Source organism: Brachyistius frenatus, unplaced genomic scaffold (assembly GCF_029030835.1).
Source record: "Brachyistius frenatus isolate BFR_SWC_R1_liver_20210118 unplaced genomic scaffold, ASM2903083v1 Contig_37, whole genome shotgun sequence".
NCBI classification, from domain to species: Eukaryota; Metazoa; Chordata; class Actinopteri; family Embiotocidae; genus Brachyistius; species Brachyistius frenatus.
In genome coordinates, this window is record NW_027210636.1 from 2539906 (window position 1) to 2556351 (window position 16446).

Here is a 16446-nt window from a genome sequence, read left to right on the forward strand (position 1 = left end):
CATGTTGGCCTCATGGTCGACCTCGGATATGAGGTTGAGCAATGCAGTTTCATGTTTGAGCACAACAAATGTGTGAAGGAGATTCTATCATTAATAAATACAGGCTTTAATATTTAATGTTTCTGGGACCTTAATCATGTCAGCGTCACCCTTTTCCTGCATTGTTTAATATTTAATATTTCAGCAGCATCGTGTGTCACTGTCGGCTTTATCGGTACAACACTGCGCATAGAAATAGATTCCACATTGTTTTATGATTTATTGGTACCTATTTTAAATGCAAGTTTGCAAAACTTTAATCCTGTATTTACTGAAATCATCCGAAATTAATGTTTAGGCTTTTTTTTTTTTTTTTAACTGCTTCTTGAAGCACTGAACACCTATGAAGACATTAAATGATCTTTTTCTTTTATTCTAATACAATAATATGTCATTTCAAAGAGAATTTGCATCTATAACGTTGAAGAATATTTTATTTTGTTCATATCTTTCTCAGATTTGTCACTCACTCATGTGTTTTGGATTAGTTTTCATTCGACTGAGGACACGGAGAAACGGTGATGTTTGGTTAATAAATGTCTTTATTTGGCTTTGAGAAGAATATCACTGCATGAGACAGCAGCACGTATACAGTCACAGTTGTATAGCAGAAACGGTCTGGAAAGTGTCAGCACTCCTCTGAATCCCCAGAAAACAAGTGAGATGCAGGTGAAAGCATGTTATATATATTTTTTTTAACTTTCATTCAATGGTTAAGGCAAGTTTTTCTTTTTATCGTTTTCAATTTTGAACGACACACAACAAGCAAAAAATCTATCCCATCCAGCAGATATTCAAGCTCCGAGAATCAGGCCATGCATTCATGCCCGGTTGGTTGATTCATCAGTCAAGGCCCGAGGGAGAGAGGTGATGAACGATGGTAGTAAATAAGAACATTTAAAAAAAAAAAAAAAAAAAAAAAAGAGTTCAGGGCAGGGTGGGGAGGAGGAGTTATGGTGAAAATAGCCCTTATGTGTGACTCTGTACCTTATAACCGTGAACCCAGCATCATCTGCCACTTGCAGCCCCGGCTGAGGGCCGTCAGTGTCACCGTCAGCTGCCTGACGCTCGACAGCGACGCCCCGCCGTCCTTCGCCTCGTTTTCCTAATTCCCCCTTTAGATTAAACAAAAGCACCACCACGTTTATGAGGAAAATGAAAACAGGTTTGTCTAAAAAATAAATGAAGGGAATATAAAAAAAAATAAAACAAAAAGCAAAAAATTCCACACTAAATTCCTTGACAAATGAACCAATCAAAGGGGGGGGGGAGTGGGATCATTTATATTCCCAAAATATATATTTAGCAGCAATGTTAAACTCTACTTTGTTTCATTTCCCAAAGATGCACTTTCTTTACACCACCTGCCCTCCCGCAACACTTTGTATGTACAGATATATTTTTAATTGTTTCTTCCCGAGCTCCGAGTTATTGCCGTGCTGTGCAGGAAATAAAGAAGAAAGAAGAGGGATGAAATGTGGAAGTTGTGCGGAGGAGAATGGAAGCACGAGATGTGTGCGGGGAGGTTGGACTTCCTTGCGGGTTTTCCTTTTTTTCCCCTCGGAAAAACATTCCTGCTCTCGACGCGCCGACATTCAGGACTGAGCTGGTGGAGCTTCGTTCTGTGGATGGAAACCTTCGACCTACGGGGGACTCCCCAACTTTTATATGTAAAAATCAAATAGCACCGTAAAAGTTGGACTGGCTGTTTTTTCTCATGCTCCAGGATCTGTGCGTTTTATCTGGAAAAGTCTGTGTGCTGATTGTTTTTGATTGCTCTTAAGCGTGAATACCGATGGCACGTTTAATTGTTGCTCGTACGAAGAGAGGAAACATTCGGACTTTGTGGCGTCGTGCTCGCTTTCCGGCGCTTTTCTGACGACCTCGGGCGGCGCACGGAAACGATTTTTACTCTTCTGCCGCCGCCGCCGCCGCCGCCGCCGTCCTATCGGTTCCTTGTCTAACGCCTCTTCGTCGTCTAATAAAAGTTTGAAACTAATCACTTCTAGATTACAGAGCAGAGACAGAAAAAACACAGAAGATGTGAGGCATCTGGAGTGAGCAGATGTGTGCAGATGTGTGTGTGTGTGTGTGTGTGTGTGTGTGTGTGTGTGTGTGTGTGTGTGTGTGTGTGTGTGTGTGTGTGTGTGTGTGTGAGACAGAGATGATGTGAACAGGAACCAGATCCATAAGTGATCGGTGGGATGTGGAATGCGTTATTGATGATGATGATGATGATGATGATGATGACGTCGGCGAAACAAGCAGTTTAGGTCTTGCTGATCTTCCCGGCGGGGCTCTCCTTCTTCTTCTCCTTCTCCTCCTTCTCTTTCGGCTTCTTCTCCTCCTCCTCTTCCTCCTCCTCTTCCTCCTCCTCCTCCTCCTCCTCCTCCGCCTCAGCCTCCTCCTGGTCGTCTCCCTCCTCCGCCTCCTCCTCTCCTTCCTCCTCCTCCTTCTCCTCGTCCTCCGCCTCCTCCTCCTCCTCCTCCTCCTCGGGCTTGGCTTCGAACTTCCTGTAGGCCCCCAGGCTGTAGGTGCGGGCCGACATGTAGGAGAAGCCCGGGTAGCCGGACTGGACCATGGCGCCGCCGACGGAGCTGAGGCGGCACTCCTCGCCCTCCAGCAGCTTCCTGTGGAGACGGAGAGAGAACGAGAGAGAGAGAGAGAGAGAGAGATGACGTCACCTCCTCGTCTTTTCTTGTCTCAGCGTGTCTCTCAGGACGGATCTGATGTCGCCGTCGCAGCGCCTCCGCTGTGCGTCGGCAGCGATCGATGCGACCGCAGCTGCTGAGCTCGCGTCGCGCCACTTCCCCTCGTTTACCGCGTCACGGAGGGACGGCTGGATTTCTCTGCATTTTAGATTTTATTCCGACGTGGGTGGAGTTTGTCGGGCGAGCAGCAAAACGCAGCAAAGATCCCCGGATCACACCGGAATGACGCCGTTACATACCCGAGATATACATCGAAAGGAATCGATCGTTTGTGACGTGGTTAAAAAAAAAAAATAAGGATACATTTAGTGTGTTTAAAAGTTGAAATAAGACACAGATAGTTGTAGTTTTGTTCTTGAATTGATTTATATTCATATTTTTGCTTTTATTCGTTCTATGGGCGGAGCTAAAAAAAAAAAAAAAAAAAGTTCTATAGAAATCGCAGACTTCATTTTCATTTCTGTCACGTTGTGATTTAAGTTTCATCGTTAAGTGTTTCAGTTGTGGATTTTTTTTTTTCTTACAGGAATCCGTAAGACCGTCCTGCTGATAAATGTTGGAGACGCATCCAGAGGCCTTTTGGAGTTTGTGGACACGAGACCGATCCTAACGACGTCAGCGGTATTTTAAAAAGTTAAAAAGTTTACATGAGTGAAGCCGTTGGTGAATTTTACCCGTCACGTGTCTTCAAATGCAAATTACAATATAAACTTCTTTTTTTTTTACCGCGTATGAATCTCTTAAAAAAAAAAAGGAACAATATAAAGCTCTGAAATAAAACATGAATATACGTGTGATGTATTCAGGCGAGTTTAATCTCCCGTATTGATTCCTGCCGTTGTGGTTTCTGACGCCAACAGACCTGTAGGCGGCGATCTCGATGTCCAGCGCCATCTTGACGTTCAGCAGGTCCTGGTATTCGCGCAGGTGACGGGACATCTCTCCTTTGGTGCTACGCAGGGCCGCCTCCAGCTGCTGAATGGTGTCCTGTACACACACACACACAATTATATCGTGAAATATTAATTATTTATTCAAAATGTATGTTTGTTTTTTTTGCAGGTCTCTCGCAAATCATGTTTTCAAACGTTCTTGAATAAATAAAGGTAAAAAAAAAAAAAAAAAAATGCATCTAATCTCTTTACCAACGGTTGTTACCGTACCTGCATCTCCCCGATTTCGTTGTTATGGCGATCCTCCATATCGGCGATCTGCCTCTCCAGGGCCTCGTTGTGGCCCCGGAGGGACTCGATCTCCAGGGTGCGGGCCTGCACCTGCCGGCGGTACTCGCTCAGCTCCTCCTTCGAATGCTTGATGGCGTCCTGGTTGCGGGCGGCCGCCTCGGTCACCGTGGCGAACTTGGAGCGGTACCAGTCCTCCGACTGGGCCTGGTTCCGGGCAGACAGGTTCTCGTACTGGGCCCGGATGTCCTTCAGGGCCGCGGCCAGGTCCGGTTTGCTCATGTCCATCTCCACCGACACCTGGACGCAGGGAAGATGAGGAAAAAAAACAGAGAGGCTTTTTATTAATAGGAGTGCTTGTTGTTAAAATGTATATATATATATATATATAAAAATATGATAATATTTAAAACTTTATTCATCTATAATGCTTTTATTTTGAAGGAAAACACAATGTTTGTGTGCATACATTTAGAACAACTGCAGAATTGTTTGCAGTCTGTTTAAATGCTTTTTTTTAAAACTTTTTTTGCTCGTTACTTTAACATAATTTTTTTTTTTTTTTTTAATCCCAATAAGACGTATTAATGTTCAATATGGAACAATCTCATTTGCAGACAGCCGATATAGGAAAGTCCCGAGTTTGATGAGCTGACTTTGAGGCGGACCGCGGCAGGACTGATGAATTGACTGCTGATTCGGGCTTCGGAGAAAGCTGTGCTGTCAATAGCTTACATGGCAGTGAAATCCACCCCCCACCCCCCCCAACCCCCCCACGCAGGGAGTCGGTGAAAGAAACCCTGGCGAAATCTACCCGGCAACCGTCCCTGCATCCCTTTATACTTATATAGTATATAAAGTTGTAGTGAAAGCTGCTGCTTGTCCTTTTTTTTAATTATTATTATTATTATTATTTTTAGTTTGCTCAGTCTGCAACATGATGAGCTCTCAAAGAGTTTCACAAATGATACCTCAGGTCCATAAATAACCAGAGTAAGTGGAGGAGCCTCTATATTTACACACAAATCGATACTATTGATGGTTTGGTTGATTCCTGCACACTCAGGGAGAGAAAGAACTTCTTGTTGTTGGGTTTTTTTTTGTCCTGTCACATTATCAAAGTATTTCCACTGTTGTGCTGCTTAAAACAAATGTTACTGCACCTCACAGGGTTTGTCCTGCCTGCTGCCCTCCACCTCTCCTCCCCTCCTCCCCCCCCACCCACCCAGGGGGGGAACGACCACACCCCTGAATAATGCGCTATTTCACCGCATTTTTTTTCCTCTCTCCCCCCCCCCCACCTCCCCCACCTCCTCCACACCTCCTTTGATGAAAACATCACCATTATCCTCGGTTTCAGAGCACCTTGCCCTGACTTTATAACGACCTTCGCGCTCTAAGGACGTTTTTTTATTTAACATGATACTCTCTGACTGTTACCACAGTTCATTCAGTTTTACGACACACTTTACAGGAAAAAAAGAAGAAGAAGAAGAAAAAAAAAGAAGAGATGTTTCTATGAGAGGAGGAGGAGGAGGAGGAGGAGGAGGAGGAGGAGGGAGGGACAGCGCGTGGTGCTGAAACAGAACTGCAGTGCCATCAATTTTCCAGTGCGCAGTGTTCCGTTTGGAGAGGACGCAGCATGTCGTAGGTGGGAACAAAAAAAAACAAAAACAAAAAATAGTTCCGGACTCTTATTACTTTTCAATTCTAACACTTATGAAAGCTTATTATATTCCCGGGCTACTGAGGGAAACTTGTTTACATGTAAACAGCTGCTTCAAAATGCGTATTTGACCGAGTAGACTATTATCACCTGTTTAAAATCTGTTGGTTGTGTGTTATTATGTGCTGTATTATAGGAGTCTTATGGTCTATTAAAAACAATAAAGGAGCCTCCGATAAAGTGTGATGCATTGTGAAGTCCGTGCACGAGCTTGAGTAATTGTAGCAATATTCAAATGATATGTAGGCTTGTTATTTTAAATAGAAACGACGCGACGTGATTCTATGACTTTGAAAACTGGTGGCTGATAATAAATCGGACAGGTGGAGAACCGGGACCGGCGCACGGGCCTGCGGGTCGCCAGACCCCGGTGGGGATGTGTACCTGAGAGGCTTGTAGTGACGTCTGCAGCTCCTGCAGCTCCTCCTCGTGAACTTTCCTGAGGAAGGCGATCTCGTCCAGCAGGGACTCGACTTTCTTCTCCAGCTCCAGGCGCGCCAGGGTGGCGTCGTCCACGTCCTTCCGGTAGCCCTTCAGGGTGTTCTCCGCCTCCTCGCGCAGCCTGCTCTCCTCCTCCAGCTTCTCCCTCACGCGCTCCAGCGTGTCGTTCATCTGCACGCAGTCCAGGTGCATCTGGCTCTTCTCGTGCGTCAGCTCCTCGACGCGCGCCCGCAGCTCGCGGATCTCCTGCTCGTAGAGCTCGTGCAGGCGCGAGGGCTCGCTGTGGCGCTGGCGCAGCAGCGTCACCTCGGCCTCGAGCACTTTGTTCTGCTGCTCCAAGTTGTGCACCTTCTCGATGAAGGACACGAAGCGGTCGTTGAGGCCCTGCAGCTGCTCCTTCTCGTTGGTGCGGATGATCTTGAGCTCGTTGGTGACCGCGGTGGACTGGGTCAGGTCCATCATGGACTCCTGCATGGAGGAGAAGACGCGGCCGGGCGCCGCCGTCCTGCGGTAGGTGTTGGAGGACATCGCGGTGGGGGAGCCGTAGGTGCGGTGGCTGCTGCGGTAGCCCGCAGGGTGCGGGCGGGACGGGCTGCTGCTGCTGCCGCCGCCCCCCATGCGACCGGACCGGGGGGCGTCACCGAAGATCTTCCGGTAGGAGCTGCTGCCGCTGTACAAGTCGCTGGAGTAACTCATGGTTCCTGAGTTGGGAGTCCGTCCGGGCGCCTCTGCTTGTGTACGGGAGAAAAGAGAGGAAGTGTGTGAGGAGTTCAGGAGCGCGTGAGGGTGAGGGTGCGTGTGAGCGAGAGGAAAAAGTGAGATGCGAGTGATGTCTGGCCAGGACAGGTGCTCTTATAGCGAGGGCGCCGGCGCGTCATCTGACGCGGCGACAACAGAAGACGAGGGGAAACCTGCTGGCTTTTGCAGAAAGCCTCCACCCTCTGGGGAGACACGAATTCACTCATGCAGCTCCTCTCCGCTGCCCAGGCAGCAGCACAACTCCAAACCCTGATCACGTTTTGTATATAGGGGGACTTTACTGCACACAGATCTACACCGCGGGCCTATGAAACCTCTCTTTACCTTCCTGGGTCACGATTTCGTGTTTTATTGACGCGCAACTCAAAATATAAATAATAAACTCTTTAATGCAACCACGCGTGTAATGTCATTTCTACCCCGGTACACTTATCACGCCGCGGGACTGTCTCGTTTTTCCTCAGTCCGTACTGTCCTGTCATTGCAGGGTTTTTTTTTTTTTTTTTCTTCTCTGCTGTCCCAGCAGAATAGCAAATGGGATCGATGCGTGGAGCTGCGCGCCAGATTGTGTTGTGCTCTGCTGCTGCAGTCCGCATCCAGCTCTGAGCCCCGCGACCTCCGCAGTATCGGAATACGGGATGAGCCTCACAGCACCGGCTTCAGTCTTGCGTGAACAGCCTCACCTACAAGAAGAACGATCCGTTTCCAATGCAGTGACTCCCTATATTGAGTAAATCATGTTTTTTGTATATATATATAAAAATTTAAAATAAATGAATAAAAAATATATATCACAAGGTAGTGCAATTATTAGGAGCTTTATTTTAAAAACATATATGTATGGTGCCTATATGGTGACAGAAGTTGATGGCTTGGTGAGTTAACATTATATTCCTGTTAAAACTGTGGTTAAGGTGCATTTTTTTTTTCCTGAGTCAGAGTGAGGTATCATTCAAAAAGTCCTGGCTGGGTGTTTAGGTGCTGCGCAGAGCAGTCGCTGGCCTCGGCCCTGATCCAGGCGGGAGGCAGGAGGAGAAGGCACCACGCCCCTGCAAAAAAAAAAAAAAAAAAAAAAGAAAGAGGCGACACCCACACCCACAGGACTGCAGCCACCACCACCACCTCACAAAACGCCACCCAAGGCGCCTCCATCGCTCATGAACAGCACGCTTTCCTGTCTGGCCTGCAGCCCAAACAGTACAAATGTGCAACAACGAGACGCTGCCAAGTCATCTTAAATCACTTTAAACTACTCGTGAGGAGGCTGTGATGTCAAAGTAACGACCAAGCAAAACTTATCACAACAAAATAATGATGGAAAACTTTGATACAGAAAAAAAAAACCCAAAAAACCTGAGTCATCCAGCCTGAGTTTAAGATATGACGAGGGAGGTGTTTAATGCTTTAACAACATACCCATCACAAAAAAAAAGTATTTTGATCAATCATTGAATCTTATTTGGCTTAAAATAAATGTTTGAATTTCGGAGATTTCAGAAGAAAAATCTAAGCTATTTATATATATATATGTATATGTATATGTATATGTATATATATTTTTTTTTTAAGAAAAACCTTAAAGTGCATGAAACAGTGTCAACATTCATCCCTTACTTCTTAACATGTTTTGCTTTGGGTCTAAACACGAAAACAAAACCAACATACTGTATGTTAAATGCATTTTTATTCTCGTATGCAGATCACTACAACCACTAGAGGGCGCCAAAGAATCGGCGCTCCACACCTGTGCAGCAAAAACCCTGAGCTGATGCTGAGCTCACTGTAAACAAGAAGCTCCTTATTCCGGCACCACGAAAGCCTAAAGCTTCTTCACGCTCGTGACTGTGGGTCGAGATGCGGACGGTGCGTTCGAGGTCCACCGGGCAGCCGCCCCGTGGTGTCTAACGGAAAGCTGCGATGCTGCTGGCGAGCCCTCAAGGTCACTGAACGACAACGTGAAGGGCGGCCGGACACAACAAGGGCACTGATGTGATGTTTTGAATTGAGCGCAAGTCTTTGAATACAAATTCCCGCAGGTACATAAAGAGAGTTACGATGGCAAAGGACGGGATGACCGTAGTATAATCTGAAACAGAAAAGCGCCTCAGATTTGTCTGTGTGTGTGTCCGTCCAGCCATTTTGACCGTCAGTGGTAGTAACAAAGGGCCCCGTTGAAGGAGGGTGCTACGGTGACTCAGCAGGAAATGACAGGTAGCCAGAAACGTCTGATTCCCATCGTTATGCATCTCGCTCAGCCTCCCCGCCGCCCTCCGCCCTAGCGACCGAGCGTCACGGTAACGGGACAGACTTTGATTTAGTCAACCGAAAGCATCACATCACAGAGTAAAAGTGACTCATGCCATCTCTTTAGCCTTTAACTAGCGACTCTTCAAGCTCTCTGGCACTTGAACTACCGCGGCTTTAAAAATGCATATTGCTTAGTTTATATTTGAACTCTATTTGAGTTTAATTTGATGCATTTGATCTTGTTTCTTATGCATCTCATTTCTTTTCTATAGTTTCAAATGTTCCTTTATATCTGTTTTTACGTGAAACACTGCATGTGTGAAGCACTTTGAGCTGCATTTCTTGCATGAAAGGTGCTATACAAATAAAGTTTATTATTATTATTATTGTTATTATCAAATCATTTTTCACAACTGCACCAATAAACAACCGCTGCATTAATTCTGAGACGTCCGTGTGATGGCTGTAAACAAACAACACCACAGTGGGGAGACTTCAGCACAATCCTACATTGGCTTTTTATTTATTTATTTATTTTTAAAATTTTTCTCATGCAGGCAGTTGGATTTCACAGGAAATACGCTGGCGGGTGTTTTACTACAAAGAAACAGGAAGAGGGCGCTGTTCGTTCATCCAGCACAAACAAATGGAGGAACATGTGAAAGGTTGATGGAGCAATAAAAGAAAACAAAAAACACAGGTCAAGTTTAAGTGTAAAAAGGAGAACGAGCACACGCGGAGCGACGCCGACAGGGAAAAAAAAACAACAACAAAAAAAAACAGCAGGAGTTAATTATGATTGCTTTTCCCTTTAATTCACCCTCATTGGAGAACGTCTTGGTGAGGCGGTGCGTGCGGACCTTCACCGGCGTTGCTTACGGACGCCGCTTTTTCACAGCAGACATTTTGCCTCGTCTCAGTGAGGAATTCACGACGGCTCGGCTCCATCACGTGTCCCATTAAAAGTCATGACGGCGAACCAACGGGCACAGAAGCAGCCCCCCCCTCCCCCCGCCCCGATGGAAGCGAGCCTCCATTAATTTGATTCGTTACAAGTCCAAATGTCGGCGGTGAAGAATAGTCGTGTTTTAGAGTAGCAGCGTCGCGGTGACAGTGAACGTGGGCGGTTGAATAAAAAGCCTGAATGACCCGAGGGCTGATTAGAGAAGTCAATATTCGAGGCTATTTTATGCAACAAACTGAACAAATCGCAGACAGCAACGTGCGAGAAACGTTCAGTATCTAAACAGGGAGCTCACGTCAGCACACGCTGCGTTCAAATGGGGTCGTATTCATCGGGTACACGAGACGAGTCCGTGTGAACGGCGCCCTCTTGTGGCACTCACGACGTCAGAAGTCTACATTTTCTACGAGCCTCGAGTTCACGCGCTGCGACGCGTTTGCTGACATTTCCAGAAGAACAAGGAAGTTCATTTTGTCGAACGTTTAATATTGTCATTTGAGAGTTTGTCTTTATAACTTGGATAAAAGTCTACGTCTGAGGAAAATGTTGATCTTCCCATCAAGCCTCATCTTTTCTCTCTGCGACTTCCTGCATTACGTTAGCTTGCTAAATTGTTAGCCTCTGTGGCTTCTAGACGCCGTCTACGTTGCCTAGCAACAGCAGAAATGAAAAAAAAAATGAAAAAAAAAAGAGAGCCTGTTTTAGGGTTAAACAACTCAAACTAACACAACAACTAAAAGAAGATTGAAGTCTGTACAGCGTCTTCAGGCTTTAACTCTTTTGGCAGTGGATGTAAAAAGTTCCATTGGACTCACTCACATGTTCATCTTTCAGCCAACGGAGCAGACAGAGCTGGGTAACATGTTCAAACCAAAAAACAGCATATTTATCCTGGTACTTCGGTCTCAGATTATTGATGCTCTTGTACAGTAGGTAACAAAAAAATATAGACAATTTAAATATTGATGCTGCACCACTAATCAAGTAACCTTTTTTTTTTTTTGTCATTCTGCTCTAGTGTTGAACTAATCTCCCAAAAGGTGCTCTCGTTGATATGTAACAGTTCCAGGATTGGAAAGGGAATCAAAACTGGCGGAAGAAGAAGAAGAAGAAGAAAAAAAAATACATTTGCATGATTTAGTCATGAAATTAAAGCTTTTAAGTAAACTTTTAGCTTTTGCAAATAAAAACTTGACACAGCACAAACATGTTCGGTGCAAGTCAGTAAGATTAAAATAAAAAAAAAAAAAAAGGTTGTAAAAATGAAATTATTTGCATTAAAAAAATCATATATCACATATTGAACTATGAAATCCTCGTAAGGCAAGTTTACTCGAAGGGCTTTTACAAATTAGGAAAATACAAGACGAGTTAAAGGTGAAAATCAAAGTTTAAAAAGAAAAACATAATAAAAACAATGGATCTTAAAGTGAAGAAATCTGACAGTAAATTTATACTGTTTTGTATCTGTGCTGTTTGTGTCACTGTGTGGACTGTGTTGACAGGTCATCATTGTAAATGAGAATTGGTTCTCAATTGATTTTACCTGGTTAAATAAAGGTCATATATATATATATAAATTCAAACTTAATTTGTGCATTCAGAGTGTTTTTTTTTTTTTTTATTAAAGCCAAAATCCTCCTCCAACAGGAATGTTTCCGGGCGGGATGTATAGCGTCACGGCTTTTCAAGCGGTTTCTGGCAAACCTGTTTCCTTTAAGATCAGCACAATAGTCTCTTTACTCTAGGCAGGACTGACGAGTTTCTATTAATATGAGGTCATAGCGCTGCAGCAGATCAGATTTACACACTAGATTTAAAGACTAATAATAGTACTCTGTAACGTACCAGTAGACGGTGTGAGGATTTACTCTTTTTTTTTTTGTCAGAAGACAATGACAGTAATCCGTCCTGTTTCTCCAGATCTGGAGATCTAATCTTGTTAATGTTCTTCATATGATAAAACGCTGATTTAATAACTGCTCTTGACTTGACTGCTGAAACTGAGACCAGTCGAACGTTCACACAGTTTTTCATGTTTACCTGTAGTCAAAAAAAAAAAAAGTTTTTTTTTTTACTCAAAATATACCTCCCCAGCACATATTAACGTTTATAATGTAGTATTCACAATGAATCATCTCGAGATGTTTAAATCTAATAAGTGTGCAGTGAAAGACGTACAGTAGGGGGGGGTGTTGTTTATTTACCCCGCGTCACCTCCTCCCGTCTCAGACATCATGAGCCCTTCCTCCTCCTCCACGCAGCCGATTCATTTCGCTGCTGCTTTGGAATATTACAAAACAACCCATCTTAATATTTCAACAGATATTCATTTCGTGGTGTTCCCCCCCCCCTTCCCCCAGCGTGCATTATAATGGCCATCGAATAACTCCAGAAGACCCAGGTTCTTCTCCACAGAGGCCCAGACACCAAAAAACACTCTCCAAACAGCCCCCCCACCACCACCACCACCACCACCACCCCCCCAAGCTCCTTTGAAACCCATCTCCGTTTTGGGTGCTTTGATATGCCAGGTGTTCCTCACCGGCACCGAGTCTTTCTGTGAAGAGCTCCACTAGTGTCACGAACGGGCACTCGGCTCCCTTTGTTTTTGTTCTCTCTTGGACGGGCTGATCTTCGTCTGATGTGCACTCTTCACCCACCCACTCTCCTCCGCCTCCCTCACGAGATTCCTCTCTCGCCTGCACATAGACGATCTCCTCCATCTGTTTGCACACACACACACACACACACACACGCAAAACCACACGTCTAAAGGAAATCCCTTGATCTACGGCGTCAGCTACGATGAAGGATGATGGCGTGCTGCTGCTGCTGCTGCTGTCACTCAGCAGTTTCTGTTCAGGTGATGAAATCCTCGGAGGCTTCAAAGTATTTTTTTCAATTTGGATTCAAATATTCATACTGGAGCAGTGAGTGTGGACTTACTGTGGATAACTTTTGATACGAGCTCTCCACTCTTCATTGACCTTTTAAAAATCAGTTTCCACTGGTCCACCTTTACTATGATAGATTGCACCATTAGACACGTGCTTAGTTCAATTCAGTTTTAATATTTCATTTGGGAGTTCGGAGCACAGACTGTATATAAAAGTGGCTTCCAGGTCTGGCAAGTAAGGCCGAGTGCCTTAAGCTGAAATACCACCGAGGGCCACTAGGGGTCAGCTCGGGCTCCACAGACTCCCACTCAATCCATCTAATGAAATACAAAGTCAATACACTTATTCCCCCCCACACGTCATAATGAGATCATTTACTAAAACCGCTCCTTCTGATTAGTTTTCTGGCGGTGCATTTAAAAATAGTACCGTCATTAATGAGAAAATAAGCTTCAAAAAGGCAGCATGTTTGATTGACAGGCCGGTGGTGCAGACAGGTTTCCGCTCTCAGTGGGCGGGGCGCAGCGTCCACAAGAGATCGAGTCAGATCAAGCAGGCAACCAACCGTGACGTCGCCCGTTGGTTTGTGAACGCTCGCTATGAAGCTTCGAGGTTCGGATTTTGGCCGGCAACGTCTTTGCTCGTCCCGAGCGGTTTGAAGCAGGAAGTGACCATATTTGGACGAGCTAGGGGAGGAGCTAGCGGTGGATCTGATTTGATCTGATTGGCAACTCGACGATACAATGTCCCGCCTACCAATAGCGGAAACCTGACTGCACCACAGGCCTGTCAATCAAACAGACACCCCGCCCAAAAACACACTTCTGTTTTTGGAGCTTATTTTATAACGAATGACGGATTATTTTCAGATGGACCGCCAGAAAACTAATAAGAAGGAGCAACTTTAGCTAACAACACCGTGATAACTCGTGGAGACATTTTATTGACTTGAGTATTTTATGAGACTAGTTAAATAGGAGTCAGAGGAGCCGCAAGTTTTTTGGCCTCTAGTGGCCCTCGGTGGTATCACAGCTTAAGATACTTCCGCATTGGCCTCAATTTTCAGACCTGGAAGCTACGAACACTTTTATGTACAAGCTATGAATCAAATCATCACCGCTCGCTCCTCCCGACTCGTCCACATATGGTCTCTTCTGACTCCACAATAGCGAGGCTTCAGAACGGACGTCCACAAAACAACTTGGTTTCGAGTCTAAAGCCGAAAGATTAAGAATCAGTTTGTAATTCAGATTCTTAAACCTGTAGAAAAGAGTCACGTGGTGATCAGGAGCCAGGTGTTAAATAGCCTCGGCAAACAGAAATGTAATTTTTATTTGTGTGTTCCAATGTTCAGTGCCGAAAAATGGTTCATTGATGTATCGCTTAACTTTTCAGCCAAAACAAATAATCACGTTTTTCAAGTTTTCTCCTTAATTGCAGTTATTTTCTCTGACAATTTATCAACAAAAATGTCTTAATCGTTAAGAGCACCTCTGGCTGTTCAGGCAAAGTTTACCAAACATTTTCTATATGCGCAACAGAGAACATTTCCTGACTATAGGAAACATTGAGTTCATATGAAACTGTGCTTCATCATCATCATCGTGTGGCGAGTCAGCAGGTACTGCGAGTCATTAAATGCTTAACGCCCACAACTGATTAAATCCCTTCAGTCCTTTCTCAATTGTTCACGAGGGTTTGTTTTTTGTTGTGTTTCCATGGCACACGTCATTGGGTTGTTTGACTGAGATGCCTGGTGTGTGTGTGTGTGTGTGTGTGTGTGTGTGTGTGTGTGTGTGTGTGTGTGTCATGTGGGTGTGTTCTCTGTATTATGTGTCTAAATGCAACTTTGCATCCGTGTGTGTGCGTGTGTACACGATCGGTCGGGACGCCGCTGGGAGGCGAAGGTCAAATTAAGCCGGGCGTGCAGGTCCCAGATAAGCTGCTGGATTTGACTAATCTGACAAATGAGGACGTGGAAAGGTGGGTCAGTAAGGCCCGTGACCCTGACACACACACACACACACAAACAAACTTACTTACACAACTCGGTCAATAACATCTCTACACACACACACACACACAAACACCGGCAGCTACGATGTGTCAATAAATCCAGCTGGGTCATGTTGGACTTGGCCCGGGCCGCGCTGCGTTGCGGTTGCGTGTCTCCTGTTTCACCTGCAGATTAAATGTAAAGTGTGTCTTTTGCTGCGAACGGTGACCGAAGGACAATCTTATACCGGCACTGACAGACAGATGCACACCGCGGTGCTCGGGGCCATTCGGGGGCCCGTCCCGTCCCGACCCGTCGAGTCCCTCTCTCTCTCTCTCTCTCTCTCGTTGACAGCCCCTGACCCCGCTGTACCTCCCCCACCGCACGGCGGGCTCGCTCTCATGACCTCGACACCGCGAAGGGCTGCGGATGCACAGCGATGTTGTCGACAGTACAGCACTTAACGCACAGACCAGCTCATCTGTTGACTTCCACCGCGAAAAGGTCGACAGGAAAAATCTGGGTTGGAATTGTACTTTTGATGAGATTTCTGAGAAATGACGGCATCTTTGGTTCTTTTATTTCTATATCTTATCAATGTAAACTAAAAAAAAATAAAATAAACATTCTTGTACTGTAGGAAGCGGTTCTGAACCCATTTGGTTTGTTCCGCCTTAAAATGATGCAAGAATCTACGGTTTTACAACCCGTCCCAACATCTTGTGTCTATTTGTGTTCAGGGAAGTTTTGTGGTGAGCGTTTAGCACAAAGGGGAGACCAATATAAACGGGTTACAACACACAAAGTAGTTCTCAGCTTGAGATTAGTCACTCGGAAGTATTTACACACACTAACTGCCTGGTAGGACTGATCAGTGGATTATTACCAAGAACCAGTGTAGCGTGAGCAGTACAGGAAGTAAAATATAATTTGGTTGACACATCTGACAGTAATAAATTGCATTCAGACAACAGGAATTTTTTTCATAGTTCTATGAACTGTGGGAGGAAGTTCCCTCTTCTTTTAATAATCATTGTAAGTCTGTTTCAGGGGGTGGTTTAGTTCCTACTTCAGGGTAGGTACTTTCCCAACTGGTTCACAGCTTTAGCTTTTCCCAACAGGCAAACTGAACTCGCTGTCCTCACAGCCGCCGGACTCCCTCGACAAAAACAGGTTTTTTTTTTTTTACCTTGTATAACACGGCAGGCGCTGGTTCTAACGCGGCATCGATCCGTCAGTGTGTTTGTGTTACTGTGTGACTTCGGCGGCGTTTAAACACGTCAGTTCCAATCCGAACTAACGTGCACAACGAACAACAACGCAAAGAAACGAATCGATGGAGGCGGGAGCAGATCAGCAGCTCCTGTGTTCTGGGGGGGTAAAATTGGTGTTTTTGTCAAGGGAGTCTGGTGGCTTTGAACACAGCCGTGTAACAGCGCAGCTCGCTGCAGGACGGCGAGGTAGAGCGCTGAACATGCTCTA

General features: G+C 45.2%; 2 protein-coding genes across 2 annotated transcripts in view; one reads left to right on the forward strand and one right to left on the reverse strand.

Moving 5' to 3' along the window:
- The window catches only part of LOC138622685 (zinc finger protein 703-like), a 282664-nt gene that overhangs the window by 83489 nt on the left and 182729 nt on the right, over nucleotides 1-16446 (forward strand). The gene's annotated exons all lie outside the window — the stretch shown is intronic.
- Nucleotides 564-7166, reverse strand: neff1 (neuronal intermediate filament family member 1). Its single transcript, XM_069701650.1, has 4 exons — nucleotides 6042-7166; nucleotides 3914-4231; nucleotides 3613-3737; nucleotides 564-2669 (listed from the first exon to the last, which is right to left on the reverse strand). Exons 1-4 carry the CDS (start codon nucleotides 6792-6794, stop codon nucleotides 2309-2311), a joined length of 1557 nt encoding a protein of 518 aa, XP_069557751.1. The 5' UTR covers nucleotides 6795-7166; the 3' UTR covers nucleotides 564-2308.

Excerpts from the sequence above, each read along its gene's own strand:
- neff1 (XM_069701650.1), bottom strand. The coding sequence starts at position 6,794 with ATGAGTTACTCCAGCGACTTGTACAGCGGCAGCAGCTCCTACCGGAAG. Across the intron at positions 4,232-6,041 it reads CGTCACTACAAGCCTCTCAG|GTGTCGGTGGAGATGGACAT; the intron begins GTACACATCCCC and ends CCCTGCGTCCAG. Across the intron at positions 3,738-3,913 it reads ACGAAATCGGGGAGATGCAG|GACACCATTCAGCAGCTGGA; the intron begins GTACGGTAACAA and ends GTGTGTGTACAG.